This window comes from Vanellus vanellus, assembly GCF_965231255.1.
Source record: "Vanellus vanellus genome assembly, chromosome: 5".
Classification (NCBI taxonomy): domain Eukaryota; kingdom Metazoa; phylum Chordata; class Aves; order Charadriiformes; family Charadriidae; genus Vanellus; species Vanellus vanellus.
This window is the reverse complement of record NC_138910.1, coordinates 13,773,057-13,788,494: the sequence shown is the minus strand read 5'-3', so window position 1 is coordinate 13,788,494 and position 15,438 is coordinate 13,773,057. Positions and strand designations below refer to the sequence as shown.

Below are 15,438 nucleotides of genomic sequence, written 5' to 3'. Positions count from 1 at the left end.
GTCGCCTCTCGAGGCCGCGGGCAGCGGGACTGGCTCTGCCGGCAGCGCAGGGCTCCAACAGGGCAGCCCGAGAGAGGCCCCACGGGGCGGGCAGCGTGAGAGGCCTCCCTGAGGGCCATCACCTCAGCCACGGGCAGCGGGGCGGAGGGGGGGGGGGGGGCGGGGGTTTAAGGGCCCACGGAAGAGCGCTGCAGTGGGGCGGCGAGGCACCCCCTCCCACCTGAGTGCCCCCACGGCCTCCGCTAGTGGCGGTCCCGATGCCACGGAGCCCCCGGGACCAGAGACCCCCACGCGCGGCGCCCGCAGGAACGCTCTGAGGAAAGCTCCTTCCCGCCACTCCCTCCCCTGACCCCTCTCACCGCCGCGCAGGGGATCCCCCACTTGGGGGGGGGGGGGATGGGGACTGGAAGACTGAACCCGCCGGCTCTAACCCCACCGCGCCCCCACACCCCCTCCCCCCCCTCCCAGCTGTGTGGTCGCGGCCGCTCTCCACCAACCAGAGCTCTCCCCTGAAGGAGGAGGGTGTTATTTGCATATCCGCGTGCGGGCTGGCGCCTCCGACGCTTCCACTCGTGGAAAGCGACAGAGGGACGCCCGACGGTCCAATCCGAGCTCGCGTTTCCCGCTGACGCAAGTCCTAAAGAGGCGGGGCTCCGCCGCCGGCGGCCTATGGGAGGCGAGTGGGCGTGTCCGGGTGTGTGTGAGGGATGTTCGGCGGCGGCGGCAGTAGCAGTGGTGGGGGCTGCCCGGGCTCGCCATGGTGTGAGGGGCGGTCTGAGGCACCGCCGCAATGAACGGAGCGGTCCCGTCGCTTTTCGACCCCAAGGAACGGGTGCTGAAGCTGGGCGAGAGCTTCGAGAAGCAGCCGCGCTGTGCCTTCCACACCGTCCGCTGTGAGAGCTGTGGGGTTGGGGCAGCCCCTCGGGGGGACGCAGCCTTGTGGGGGGTGGTGCAGCCCCTCAGGGGACCAGCGGGCCCGGTGTGGTCTGTGCCCGCCGGTCCCCTGGGGGGCGGGAACGCTGACTGGGCAGGTGCCGCGGCCCGGCTTGGCCTTGCCGGCAGGCCCGGAGGGCGAGTACCAGTGTGGCAAGGCGATGGGGAGCTGGAATATCGTTCAGCTGGTCGGGAAAGGCCAAACGAATCGGGAGCAATGAGGGGCAGATCGGGTTTCAGTTCGCTCCCCAGAGAGAGCGCGTTGCCGCTGGGCTGTGTGCGGCCGTTGTATGCCAGTGCCGTCCCTCGCTTTCTGGGCACTAACTTGGGCTACTTGAGCTTGCTTTTTTTTTTTTTTTTTTTTTTTTTTAACACTTTTGGCATCTAGCGTCGTGTCTCGCTGCAGTTCTGCTGAAAAGCCAACCTCTGGCTTTGCCCTCTTTTCTTGTGCTTAGTTTTTAGAAGTTAAGTACAATTCAGCAATCAAAGGTTAAAGGCAGTATTAATCACAAAGCTAGTATACCCTCCCTGAGTACATAATTACTATCTAGAGAGGTGTGTGCTCAAAGATTCTGAGGGTAGCTAGGAAACAAATGCTCTCAGGATTATAGTTCTGGTAATTTAGGACTGCTGCTTCTTGTTTTGATGTCTCATTATTTATAGACTGATCCCCAAGATTCAGTCTCACGTACGTTCTCTGGACAATGTGCCGTATGCTTTCACACAGTGCAGCAAGATGGGTGATATGCTTTCTGTGAGCAAATGGAATGGTACTTAGTAGGATTGTCTGCAACTGTGGGAAGGGAGGGAGTAGGCAAAAGCTATAAATGGATTTAAACAAATGCTGTAACTTGAAATTTACCCTAATTTTAAAGAGGACTAAAAACCACCTCCTGCCCTTATGATTTCTTGCTGACTCCTGTAATTTGATGATTTGTGCTGAAATCTGTTTTGAAATCTCTCTTCCTTTCCAACAAATGAGGCATAGAAACTGGCACGTTCATCAGTTCTGTGAAATACAGAACTTTTCTGCACCTGAAGTTTTTGTTAACAAATGTGTAAAGGGGAAGACATCTGCTGGTTAAAAGTTAAGATCAGAAGTCTGCTTATGGACACTGGAATCAGTATCTTAACTTTCTGAAGTATTAACCACTCAGTGGCCTATATTAAAGCAAACATTCTCTAATTTGATGAGAAACTTTGGAACTATTGTATGCTTATCCCTGTAAGATGACGTGTGAGGTTTTGCGGTAAACAAGGTTGGCAGGGGCTGCTACCTGTGTCTTAGCTCAAAGCCTGCTGCTGCGTGCGTAGTCCTGCCCACCAGCTCCTGCAGCTTGGTTTTCTTGCCTGGTTGGTGTGCAAGCTGGAGCCACAGCTTCCAGCTGTGGTCTGTGCTGCCCGGCCTGTGGGTTGCAGGCTGTGGTATCGAACTGGGAAGCTCCCTGGCTGTAACAGAGTGCTGCCACCCGTGACTGGCAGTGGGTGACATGACAGGTTGTGAGGTGAGAAGCATGTGCTATGGCTAAGGAGTGTGCTGCCTAATGGGTGCCCTTTATGTGCCTGGTCTCTCCATGCCTCCCTTCAGCTGCAACAGGGTGCTGGTCCCCAGCATGCGAGGCAGGGCACCAGCTACCCCCGGGGTGCGAGACTGCGCCTGCGTTTGCTGCAACCACGGGTTCAAACCCACTTATGTGCCTTGCAGAGCCTCTTGATGCTGTCCTGTCTCCCTAGATCTGCTCAGGCACCCCTCTTAGCTGTAGCCCATCCCAATTAATTTGTGGTGGAAATACTGTTTTACAGGTACTACATAGCTGCAGTGCTAATGCCTGAACACATGCTCATTTTCAATGTCTCAGATTTTTGAAAAGGACCAGAAATTGATAACTACTTTTGTTTAAAACTTATTTTAATCAATACTTCAGATGTTGAAAGAAACCAAAAAGGAAATTAATATTTAATTGGGAAGTAATTTCACTTTTGACAAAAATAAATATACTGAAATTCAAGTTTTGTTCAGCTTCTGACATGCATGTTATAGTAAAATCAGAAATTGATATTGAGGATTGATGTTTTCAGTCACTTGTCTACATCTCCTGTGTTTTGGATCGACATTTTCAGGAACTAGTTGATTTTTCTGACAGTAATTCTGTGAGGATTTATCTTTTGAAGCATAACACAGCTCGTTCAGCCTCTTTAACCATTAAAACCTAAAAACATTTTTCTGATTTTAACCAAAAGGTGTTGACGCTTATACTGAATCTTGAGAAAACCATCTTGACTTTGAATTCTACTGACTTACAGAATAATCTGCTCAGGGGAATGGTAGATGACACAGTAGCAAAAAAGGCTTTAACATAATAGCCTCCAACTGCAATTAAAAGGTGTCTGCATTTATAAGATTCCTGAAAAGCCTGTAAATAATCCAGTTTGTTTTTGTATTTAGATGACTTTAAGCCTGCATCTATTGATATGTCCTGTGAAGGAGACCTTGAAGTTGGCAAAGGTGAACAGGTGACAATAACACTGCCAAATATTGAGGTGAGTGGTGGGCTTAAGGGAACGATTTATTTTGTTGTCATAAGTATATACTGAATATAGAAGGATATGAAGTTTCAGTGCTGTTTCAGAGCTGCTTGTGTGGTGGTTTGTTTTTATTTTTTTTTTTTAGAGTAGTAAAACAATTGCTCCAAGAATGTAAAATTACAAAAGACCTAAAGGTTAAACAGCTGCGCTGTAACTTTAAGTGTATTCACCACATTGGAAATATGCTGTAGGATGACCCAGAAGTGTTGCGTACACAGAAAAGCTTCATGTGGATGTTGGCAGTGCAAGTTTCCTCTTGGTATTTATTGCTCTAGTGCATGCAGTTCTAAAGCAGGAAAGACTGGAAAGGGAAAATTTACTACCTGCCATGCTTTACTGGTCTGCTGAAACTGAAACCCCTTTTGGTAGAAGGAGCCCTACAGTGAGCATGCTCTCATTGGGAAGAGAGCATTTAATCAGTTTCAAACTAAGCTAAGCTGTTAAGCTAAGCTAAGTTCCCCTCAACCACCAGCTGCTTTTGGCCATGGCTACTGTGAATCTAATTTGAATTAACCAATAACATTTTTAAAGGCTAGAAATGATCACTTGTAGTGAACTTGTCATCACTGTGATGGATTGCTGTTTCTAAGAATAAAAAAAGACTACTGCAGTAACACTTACTGGACTTCTGATTTAATAGGGCTCAACTCCACCAGTGACTGTGTTCAAGGGCTCAAAGAAGCCTTACCTAAAAGAATGTATCTTAATTATCAACCACGACACTGGAGAATGTCGCCTAGAGAAACTTAGTAGCAACATCACTGTGAAAAAAACCAGGTGGGTGATTTGCAGGAGAAACAACTATGCTTTACTCATTGTGAAAAGTGGTTTGTTACTGAGTCTAAATTGGGATGCAGGACTACCCATTAGTATTTTTAGCTAAATGTCATTTTTAGAAAGTAGCTGGCCTTGTTCAATAGAGTGAAAAGCCTGCTTCCTCAGCACACTGATGTCACAGCTTTCAAGTCTTGACTAGGGGCAGAAATGGAGTTTTTATTTCATGTGTGTAAGTAAAAACTGTCACATTGTTGAAAGAGATGGTAACTATTTTCTGATGAGTTGGGGGTGGGGGGAATCTTTTTGGAAAGTAGCTTGCCTACTGTCTTCTGACTTCTAAATAAGAAAATAAAAAAGGTAAGTTTTGTGACATGTTTCGGTAATGTTAATGGCTTGTTTTTCTCATACAAAGTTTTTGAATACTTTTTTTTTCTGCTGCTGAGTCCATATAAGTAATTTGTAGCAGAATTATTGTTATTATACTTGGGTAGCCAGGTATAAAAACAAATCAACTGACAAAGGCTTAAAAAGATATTAGCACTATATTAAAAAACAATCTTTATTATATAATTATATGGCAGTTTCATAATGTACCTAGAAATCTAATGATGATATTTAGAAAGGCATGACAAATAATTCCATAATTTAAGATACTGTATCCCCTGTATTCTTGCCTTTTTCCTTGCATCTTGTCTTCTAGTAATTACAAATCTTTTACTTTTACACGCAGAGCTGATGGAAGCAGTAAGGTCCAGTCTCGCATAGAACAGCAACAACAGCAAATGCGAAATGCAACTAAGGTTCCAAACAATGTTAAAAATTCTCCACCAAAAGAAAAGATGTTTCCATCTTCTCCTATGGATGATATTGAACGAGGTAAGCTTCACTGGCACATAAGTTTCAGAAACTTTGCTCTTAACTAGCAATTAGTTCTTCAGAGCCAAGGTTTTTTGTTTGTGTGGTGTTTTTTTTTTTGGTTGGTTTTTTTTTTTTGTTTGTTTAATTTGAGATTCATACTAGAAGCTGATTATGTAAGCACTTTACCCTGATGTGGAAATGACCACTCTGACTCAAGTGGGAACAAAGCAGTATTTGAAACTTGCTAAGGTAAAAAATCAGATGAACCATTAGACTTAATAATGCCAAGGGTCCCACTGCCCTCTCTTTGATTCTGTCATCTGCTGCTACTTTAATCAAGTATATAGTTGATTATATTGTGGCACAGGAACCAACTGAGTCACTTCCATTTTGACATCACTCCTCGTTCTTTCTCTGCACTCAGCAAACATATAGGTTACAGTGCTTTGCAACTCAAAATACATTTTAAATTACTGGATAAAACCTTGTGAAAGATGAGTTTCCAATAAAAAGATAGCTAAAAACTGCATAAATCAACTCTTGAACAGGGCTATATACTGTATTCTTGTGAGACTCTGGTTTGGTGTGACATTCGTATTTCACTTAATAGGAGGCCTTATTTCCTTTTGGAGGACAAGGAGGATAGCAGGTGGTAATTACTTGCTACAGAAATGCTGACAGGTGGCAGTTTCACTGACTGGAATTGACATCTGCCTCCCAAGATGTTCTGAATTTCTTTAAACAGATTTTTTTTTTTTTCAGATGTGTCATTATGAAGGTTTTGTGGTTGGGTTGTTTTTTTTTTTTTTTTTAAACTTTTCTGGTCTGAACTCTGACCAGAAATCTATACTACACAACAGTACTTGAATACACCTCAGGTTGCAGAGAGGAAGGAGTACTTGAGCACATGGTGGTCTATTGTTTTGGGGGGAATGGTGGTGTCAAACATCGCAAGTCACCAAAGTGGCTGCCAACATGTATCAAACTCTTGAGTAGTGCCAGTCCAATTTTGAGTACTACTAAAGAATGCAGAATAACTGACAAATAGGGATGATACAGATATTTTAAAGTCATCTAGTCCATCCTTCTGTCCTAAAGTCAAATTTCTGACTTTTTTTTTAACCTATTCTTAAGGCCTTCCAGTGACAGATCCTGTGTTCTCTCTGGCAATCTGTTCCAGAGCTTTGCTCTCCTTACTGTTTGGGTTCTTACTCTGACAGTAAGCCCATTACTACTTTCATATTGATTATGCAAGTATAGACGAGATTACTCTGCTGCTTTTGAGCAGAGCTTCATCTACTCAGAAGCTGCTATGTCTTTCTCATTCTTTATGCAAAATGATGCCAGTTGGTTCGGTCTTTCTTTAGAAGTCTTCTGGATCCCTGATTCATTGTCACTCTCCTTTAGCTATCTTACGACGAGTCCAAAAACTTCCTGAAGTATAGTGCTTAAATACATTTACTGTTTCAGCTAAGGTTTTAGCCGTGTTGAGTTGAGCAAGACGACTGTTACAGGCACTATTCATCTTTATACACAAAGACCAAACAGTATCACGTCCCAGTGTAATGCTTGTCACTTTTGCAGAAGCACAGTGTGGTAGAACTGTGCATAGTGATCCACTGTAACTCAGGGACCTTTCAGAAATATTACCTACTTAATTGTTCTTCATCCCATGGTTGTGTAACAGACTATTCCTGCTTACGTACACTACCTTGAACTTGTTACTAACTTTGTTTTCTTGGGTGGGGGAAAGATCACTCTATTTTTGTCCTCTAGTATACATACAGCCCTTCCTTCACTGCTGGAAAATACTTAATTTAAATTCTATCAGATTAAAATATGTCAAAATTCAAGGCAGAGATCTTATTCCTCAGTTTTTGGCATTTACTGTTAGCCTTTCACTTAAAAGTTGACTCTTATTAGACATTATTAGTGAGAGCAGGGAGGAAGTGGAATTAAGTGCATAGGACTGAAGTTGTATCTTTCAGTTATCTTGCAGCTCCAGATGTGTAGTAGATCAGCTGTTTCTTTGGCCTTTCTTCTCTAGAATTAATTTTGAAATGATTTCTTGATCTGCTAGCTGCATCCTAATTTTTGCCTTAGCTTTTCTGTCCTTAAGATGTTCTCTTAGACATATCCTTAGTAACAGAAGGATGCTTTAATTTTATTTTTTTTTTTTCTTCCCCTCTCCTTCTCTTTCCTTATGTTTGAGTCAGCCAGTATGGTCTTTTATTGTACTTTCTGTTCTTCCTTGGCATTGGGTTCATTTGTCCTTGTAGCCATAGCTGCACAATTTCAGGTGGCATTTTTCCTGAACACCATTTTCCTTTAGACTGGCCTTTGATAAGACTGACTGGCCGAAGCACCTTTCCTTTAGAGTGGCCTTTGATAACTCAGAATTGGAAGGCTTCATGGAAGTTTGTGTTGAAGCTTAATCTCTTGTTCTCCCTTCTTCTCTTGATTAAGCTCTGAGCTGTCTTGCATCTTGGTGACTTTCATCTTCAACCTGTTCTTATGTATTTGGTAAATTTGAAGTGAGAAGAGCAACTCCCCTACTTGCTTTTTACGTCTGCTGTATCGAAGCTGTTCCTGATGTGTTCCAAGTGCTTGTAAGACCATCTTAACAAATGTCTGTGTAGTTACAATCTTCTATAATGATGAACCTCTGCACTCTGGGTAGCTCCTCAAGTTGCTGTATAAAATCTCCATCCACCACGATTCAGTAGTCTGTTTCAGACTTCTCACTTCAGTAGCACCCCTATTTTGCACAATTACTATGGGTACCCTTTGTGCCAATCTTAACTTCCTCTGTATGTTGCACTTTGGCTAGTATATATCAAAAATGTGTACTGTGCAGCATGATCTAGCCAGTCATACTCTCCTAAATATTGGTGTAGTCAAGTGAGTTATTTCATCAGGAATGCAAGTTGGTTGAGTCCATTTGATCTGTTAATTTACAGTATTTCTACTTCATGGTGTCCTAGCTTCCCTCCCTGCCCCAAATCTATAAACAGATCGAGGATTTGGTGAAATCCTCCTAATAGTAGTAAACTGTGGATGGTTCATTTGGATATTCTTAATGCTTAACTCGGTTTTGAGCAAAATGTCCCATAGTCCAAACAAGTGTATTGATTGCAATGCTGAACTGCTGGGAGGCATTTTGGGTGCAGCTGCAGACATCTTACAGCTAACTTATCTGTGTGGTAGTAACTGCACTTATTAGTCAGTGAAAGGCATCTTTGGGGGTGCTATGGAAAATACAGAAGACTTGCTAGTTGCAGAAATTAAAGACTATGTGGGATGCACTACCCTGTGGAATGTGGGGTTAGCATTTGGGTTCACAGTCACCCTTGTTCTAACATTTGGCTTGAAAGGGAGAAAGTGCCCAAGCCACGAGAGAAAAAAAGCACATGACAGGCTGGATCCTTGCTTGTGCCCTTTTCTCTGTTCTGGAGAGTTTCAGTGGTTTTGGTTTGTGTTTTTTTTTTTTTTTTTTAATCGCTATGGTGTGTGTACCTGGTTTCTGTTGTTGATTTTTCTTTTTTATTATTTTCCCCTCCTTCTTTTATTTCAATTACAATAAATATTAACTGAGAAACAAATTATGTTGTTTGCAGAGCTAAAAGCAGAAGCCAGTATTATGGATCAGCTGAGTAGCTCTGACAGTTCATCTGACTCTAAAAGTTCTTCGTCCTCTTCATCAAGTAGTGAAAATAGTTCTAGTGATTCTGAAGACGAGGAAACGAAGCCCTCTCTTCCTATGTCGATGCCGTATTTGCAGCCACAGCCTACTGTGTCTGCCATACCACAACAGGCTGCCCCTGACAAAGATGCCAGTCATAACAGATCCCAAGAGAGCAGTGGTCATATGATGAATACACTACGTAAGTAAAAGGGCTGTTCTTTTCTTAGTGCACAATTCCAGACATCAAGTTTCTGAAAGGAAACCATATTGTTTTTAAGTATGTCTCTGTTATAATTAAAACTGTGGGAAGTGATGCTAGGGTTTGATTGTTTAGCAGCGGTCTGAATGAGACACTGGGCTAGAAGGTTCTTGGTCCCCAGAGATACTAAATTAAAGCTGATGCAGTTGAAATTTTTTCCTAAGCTCTTCTGGCTTCCACCCAGTTATATACATTGGGACTGGAGAACAGTAATTTTGTATTGAAAATACTTGAACTAACAGGGCACTCCCAAAACATATGCTTACAATTTCTTGGGTGGAACTATGGGAAAGATACTGTACTGGCAATACTCTGAATTACAGAAGACATGGTGGGTTCTTAGCTACTTCAGATTCATGGCACTGTTCCACTGGACAGCATGGCAAAACTGTCCTTTGCATATAATGAAGGAGGCGATTTGCTTTCAGGTGATACTATCTTATTCCACCCATTCAGGCAACTAAAAATGTAATTTGAAGAGCAGCTGTGATGTTCTTCAAGAAGCGGTTGTTGTGCAGTCTGGAGTTGAGTGGTTAGTGTATTGAAAAAAAGAGTTTGGACAGAAAAAAAAAAAAAAATACCACTAGGTAGAAAACCTTAAGTTCACTACCTAAATAGCAGGAGTATTCACACATAGAAGTGAGTATTCAGCTATGATGAATCTTCAAAAATTATTATATTTTTAATTAGGTGCTTAGCTGCAGGCTCTCAGTTTGAAGATATTCCCATCAACCCTGGTTTGCAGCCTAAGATCTTTAAGGTTTATCATTTATATGTAAACTTGTTATACTGAAATTTTAGACTCTGGCTGATCTACTTTTATTTCAGTACTTAATGGATAACACAAACAGGGTTTTTTTTTTTGTAGCCAGTATTTAAATACTTAATTAAATATCTGTGCTGGTTATTTATGTACTGCATTAACAGATAAGATCAGACTGAAAAGTCCTGTGACTTCATGTGCAAAGGACTAAATGCTGCTTTCATTTTACTGTCACTGTAGAGAACAATATCTCATGTTTATAATTTGCGTAACTTTAGAGCGTGCCATTTATTTCAACCCTATTCACAAATGGGATTTCCCGTTCTTCGTGCTTTAAATAAAACTGTTACGAAAATGAGATTAAGCTCTATCCCCAGTAACAGAATCCCAGCTGGTAAAGCTTCCACTGAGAAATACACTTACAAGTACAGGTGGTCAGGTTCACCAGTTCCAACAGTCATAGTGAGAAAATGCTGCTTACAATATGACAACATCAAAACTGTTACAGGGGAAGTTGGTGGCTTGATAGTGCTCGAGAACAATGTTGACAGGTAGAACCTCTGTCTGTAGCATCAAGCCCTGGGCTTGACTCTCTGAGCTCGCCTAGATTTTTAGCTTAATCCCACTTACTTAGGTTATGGTTACAGATCTCTTTACTGCTTAAAATGATTCTGTCCCCAGCTTCTAGTATGGTTAACGCTTAAAATGTACTTCTAGACAAAGATCAAAACAGTTACTTTCAAGGAGAATGCTTTTCTCCAGCTCCCTTGCTTGAGGGAATTTGGCAGGAGAGTGAAACCTGAAGAAACTAAATAGATAGCACATGGTTCTAGCTTGAATGGCAAGAGTTCTCAGTTGGGGTCCTGTACAGTCATTTCTTCCATCTCAAATACTGTTTTGTAAAAATAAAATATTGAATCAACAAATGTCAGCACGAGCTGTTTGGTTGTCTAATCCTGTTTTGAGGTTTGACTGCTTTTGTGCATGACTAGTTTTGTGCACCCCTGTAGAATCATGGCCCTACTGGGTAATTAGTGAAGTTTTCCTTTGGCTTGCTGTGTGCAGGCAGAAGGCTGGGGGAAGGGTTAGAGAGCAGAGTTTCATCTTGCATGTAGAAATCGCACAGCTGAGATTTTGTGGAACTTGGAAAATATAGGAGGTGGTGTCTAGGGCACGGTAACCAAATATTTCTGTCAGATATACATGATCTACCTTTTCAGGAATCTGGGGCTCAAGGGTGCCTCTTGCCCCCAAAATACTGCTTCTTCCCCTTTCTGTCTTCAGAAGCCAATTGTATAGGCTCAAAACTTGCCTTGTAACAAAGCTTATAAATGGTAGCACTAATTAATCCGTTCTTCATAAATATTTGATCATGTGTTGCTTTATGTCTACTTTTTGTTTAAACAAGAGCTAGATTAAATAAAGTAATTTTCCAAAGAAAAACAGCATAGATTGGTTATTCTGGGCCCTTGTGTTATGTACATAGTATTCAGCACAACTTCACTTCTTTTGCTACTTGGTGCTGCTACAAGCAGAGTCATGAAATAATCTTCCCTTGTATTAGTTTGGTGTTGGTGTGACCACTGAGATCTGTGAAACACGGGTCACTCATATGAGTTTCCTCATCCCCTATAACTCACAATAATTCAATTGAAGGTATTAAAGTCACTGATTTAAAAGTTTAGGAAATGTCATAATTTGCAGTGCAGTCTATTTATCCAATTGCTAATAAGCAATTGGCACTGTGAAAATTGAATTCAACAGTTTTCCCCACTTTATTGCTGCCTTATAAGTACAATAGAGTCTAGATGTTTGTGAGTCCTAGTTAAATGAACTTTCCATTCTTGCACCAAACCCCTCTGAAAACTACCAACTCTAATCTGTGTTATTTTGCCATCTCTCTGAAAGTGTCTTTTGGAGGTAGGGTTATAAAAACGGGGCAGACAGTTTTCCCTGAAGTAAATCCTAATGCATTATTCCTGACTGTGGAACTTGGAGTTCTTGCTTTTCCCATCTGCTGGTTTTCACAAGCATTGGTATTTTTGGCTGGTGTTATAGGGTTTGTGTAATTTCTATTAACTATGTTGAAATAACTTTAGAAGGCTGCAGAATCACTATTTGGAAGTTTATCTTCTTGTTCGTACTCCCAGTCCTTTCCTAAACTAGGTAGTACATAACAGGGCTGGGATTTCTAAGGATCCACTGTAAGTTTTCCTTTGAGTGATAAATGCATGAGTTTAATTACTAATGCCATTTTCTGCCTTGAAATACTATTTCTTAGGATAATATATTGTCCTGAGTAATTATTGACAGATTACTTGATTTTGTTTTTTCAAAATTGCTTTTTTAATTTATATTAAAATAATATGGCTGTAAATGTCTCTATATAGAGGACTGGAAAAAAATAGTCTACAGTAGTGCCTTAAAAACTGCTGGAAAAGGCCATCTTCACTATTCTTGTCCTATATAAAGTGTGTTCTGTTCTGTTGCAGAGATTCATGTACCACTTTCTAAGCTTTAGTGATGACACAGTGGAAAACAAAGGCAGGCTAAATGCAGCCACGTTAAAGACTTCAGTGTTCTGGCAGAAATGATATGCCTGACAACAAAAGATCCAATCTGAGTGTCTTGTTGGGCTTACCCTCTTGAGGTTACTTTTTTACCCATCTGCAAAAGTGATCTGTGAAGGGTGCTACAGCTGAGGAAAAGGCATGTGAAAATAGTGTGCCTACTCAGTTTCAGTGATTTTTTTTTTTTTTGTTGGTTGGTTTTTTTTGCTTTGCTTTTTAGGCCCTTTCTGCACAACACAGTCTGAGATGCATTTTTTTTTTAATGGCTGTTTGGCAAGGAAGGTGAGAATAAAAGCATACTAGTTGGAACAAATTCTTAGAAATGTGTGGGAAGTTGCTAGATGTGATGTAGATTCTGTATAGCGTGCTGCTGTATTTTTTGTTAGTTTTCTGTCATCCCGGAAAGATTCCCTTCCTCTCACCCCCTAAGCTTATGGACATCCATTGCAAGCACAATGTAGTCTTTCTTCTTACTTCCCCATTTTGAAATATATATATATATAGCCACCAAATTAAAGTGCTGTGTAAAATTTCTTTTGATGTTTTGTTTGTTCACTTGTTCCAAAACCTGTTTGAAATAGTAGGTCACTGATACATCTTTAAATGGTACATCAAAGAGCTGTTCTTCTTGATTGAGACACCACTTTGTTTTCAAGCACAGCTGAGTAGCATTCAGATGTGTTTCAAAAAAAAACAACTCATTTTTCACTAAACTGCATTCACCAGCAGTTTTCCCACTTACGAAGCATGAAAATGTGGGTGGCAAAGATAGCTAGGTGTTGTCTTTTGTGATCTGATGATATTAAATAGATGCACTTATGGCTAATAAGCTAATGGCTTCCTTGCCAAGATTTTAAAATTGCAGAAAAGAGATCTCAGGTTCTGTCACTGGGGAGCTTGCTTCTACACCTATTTATTCTCTTATCAAATAGTTTGGGTTAGAAGGGATCTTTAAAGATCATTTAGTCCAACCCCCCTGACCTGTTTGGTATTAGTTTTTGTGTGCCTTTAATTGGGAATGGGAATATCTTGAAAGAAGAAAAGTAATTCCTTGAAAATGACTAATATGATGACTGACACTCTCTCTCTCTCTCTCTTTTCTAGGAAATGACTTGCAGCTGAGTGAATCTGGAAGCGATAGTGATGACTGAACAAATTTTTGGCCTTAAATGTATCACCTTTTTTGCTAAATATGTCTTAGCATCTGTTTTGCACTAAGATTAGATTACCAGAGACTGGAATGAATGTCCTCGATTTTGAATAGACATCCTAATTTTCTACTGACACATCATGTCTATACTACAGCAGCATTGATATCCTGTCAGTGCTATGGTTGTGTGTTTATTTTTCAAATTACTGTATTTACAGTAAAATTGTGTATGATCTGATTTTGATTATTTTTGCCTCAGCCACCTGTTTTACTTGAAACTGATTCGTAACAGCTAGTTACTTTATATAAATAGTTATGGAATGGAGAAATTTCTGATATTTATGGAGGCAAGTTTCCTTCCTATCATTCAAATGCTGAATGCTGATCTCACAACTTTTACTTGGAGGGAGTGAAAGAGAGAACAACAAAATGAGGTCTGCTGTGTCAGCTACGCTTTTTGTTCAGTTCACAGTTCGTACCTTTAAGGAAACTGCTGAATAATGTGGTCCACCAGTGCAGTTACAGTTTACAATTGTTCAACACATTGCTGAATTCTTAATTTCATTGTATTATAGGACTTTATATTTCTGAGCCTCAAGATTCCTAAGGGAACTTGTCTATTCTCTGCCTTTTTTATGTAACTTGAATAGGCTGGTCTTTTTACAACCTTTTTGTATCTAAATTTAGATAACTGCAGAGACAGCAATGAATTTCCTTCATTTAATTCTGTAACAGAAATCAGAAAATTTCTTTGTAGGAGTATAAAAGTAATTTAATAAAGCAATATTTATCATTTTCATGTGTCTGATTCTGTTTTTACTTGTTAAGAATTCCACTTTCTACCTATAGTGGTCATGCAAAGACATAGCAAGCAGCTAATATGGACTCCCCACCCCGTCTGCAAGACTAAAATGTTTGTTGCTTTTGCCTACATTGGCAAGTTCATATTAGGGCTTGTTGCAAAAGCTTATGGCAGTGCTAACATACTGAAGAATGCTTATTACAGATTATATCCAAATGCCATTAGTAAATGATACTGTGTTAGAGAAGAAAAGGTGTTTGCCTAGTCTTAGTTTTCCTTATTTGAAATTATATTTCAAGACTTGAAGAACTGCAGGTAGGAGTCCAAATTTCATCCTGTGGTTCACTACTGAAGAGTTTTGTAACTAAAAGTAGCAAATGTCTGCAGGATGAATTCTGATAAGTCTGCTCAGCCTTGCACAGAAGTTTCCTTTGCTAGATTGCAGTGATTGAATCACATCTCTGTATCTAAACTGTGAGCATTGAATTCTATACGCAAGCCTGAATGTGCAGACATGAAAAAATGCACACTCAGTAAACCTATACAATAGATGGTACTAGACCAGCTTATTCTCTCAACTGTGCTGTGAGAATCAGCCTGTGATTACCTCTAGACAGATTAAAAGACCAAAACCACGCTCACCCCTCACAAAGGAACTTTTATTAGTACCACCAGGCAGGAATGAAATATTGGAAAGTCTGCTTTTTGATACTTCCCCACCCTGTACGGCAGCGTCCATGCTGTGCACCAGGGAACAGCTTGCTAGTCTTCCAGCTTCCTAAAGCTGGCATCATAAGAAGCAAAACATTTTCTTATTTACACTCAAAGGAAAAAAGCTCAACTTAATAACCATGGGCAAACAGGTCTTTGAGAAGAAAAGGGCTAATGAGCAACCTTGAGGAAGGATGCTATGTAATAACTGCCATAAGATACTTGGAAAGTTCTCAAGGGAAAGGGTGTTGACTTCTCTGATGGATCATAGTTGTTGGTACAGCAACTCTAGCAGAGTACTTGCTTCTTCACACCTGCTGCTAATAAAGTGTCCTAGGGTGGTG

General features: G+C 40.9%; 1 protein-coding gene across 1 annotated transcript; it reads left to right on the top strand.

Moving 5' to 3' along the window:
* The first annotated feature begins 710 nt into the window (after positions 1 to 710).
* Positions 711 to 14,324, top strand: EAF2 (ELL associated factor 2). The gene is made up of 6 exons (XM_082483855.1): positions 711 to 893; positions 3,380 to 3,474; positions 4,160 to 4,296; positions 5,027 to 5,172; positions 8,772 to 9,038; positions 13,536 to 14,324. Exons 1-6 carry the CDS (start codon positions 791 to 793, stop codon positions 13,580 to 13,582), a joined length of 795 nt encoding a protein of 264 aa, XP_082339981.1. The 5' UTR covers positions 711 to 790; the 3' UTR covers positions 13,583 to 14,324.
* Positions 14,325 to 15,438: the final 1,114 nt, after the last annotated feature.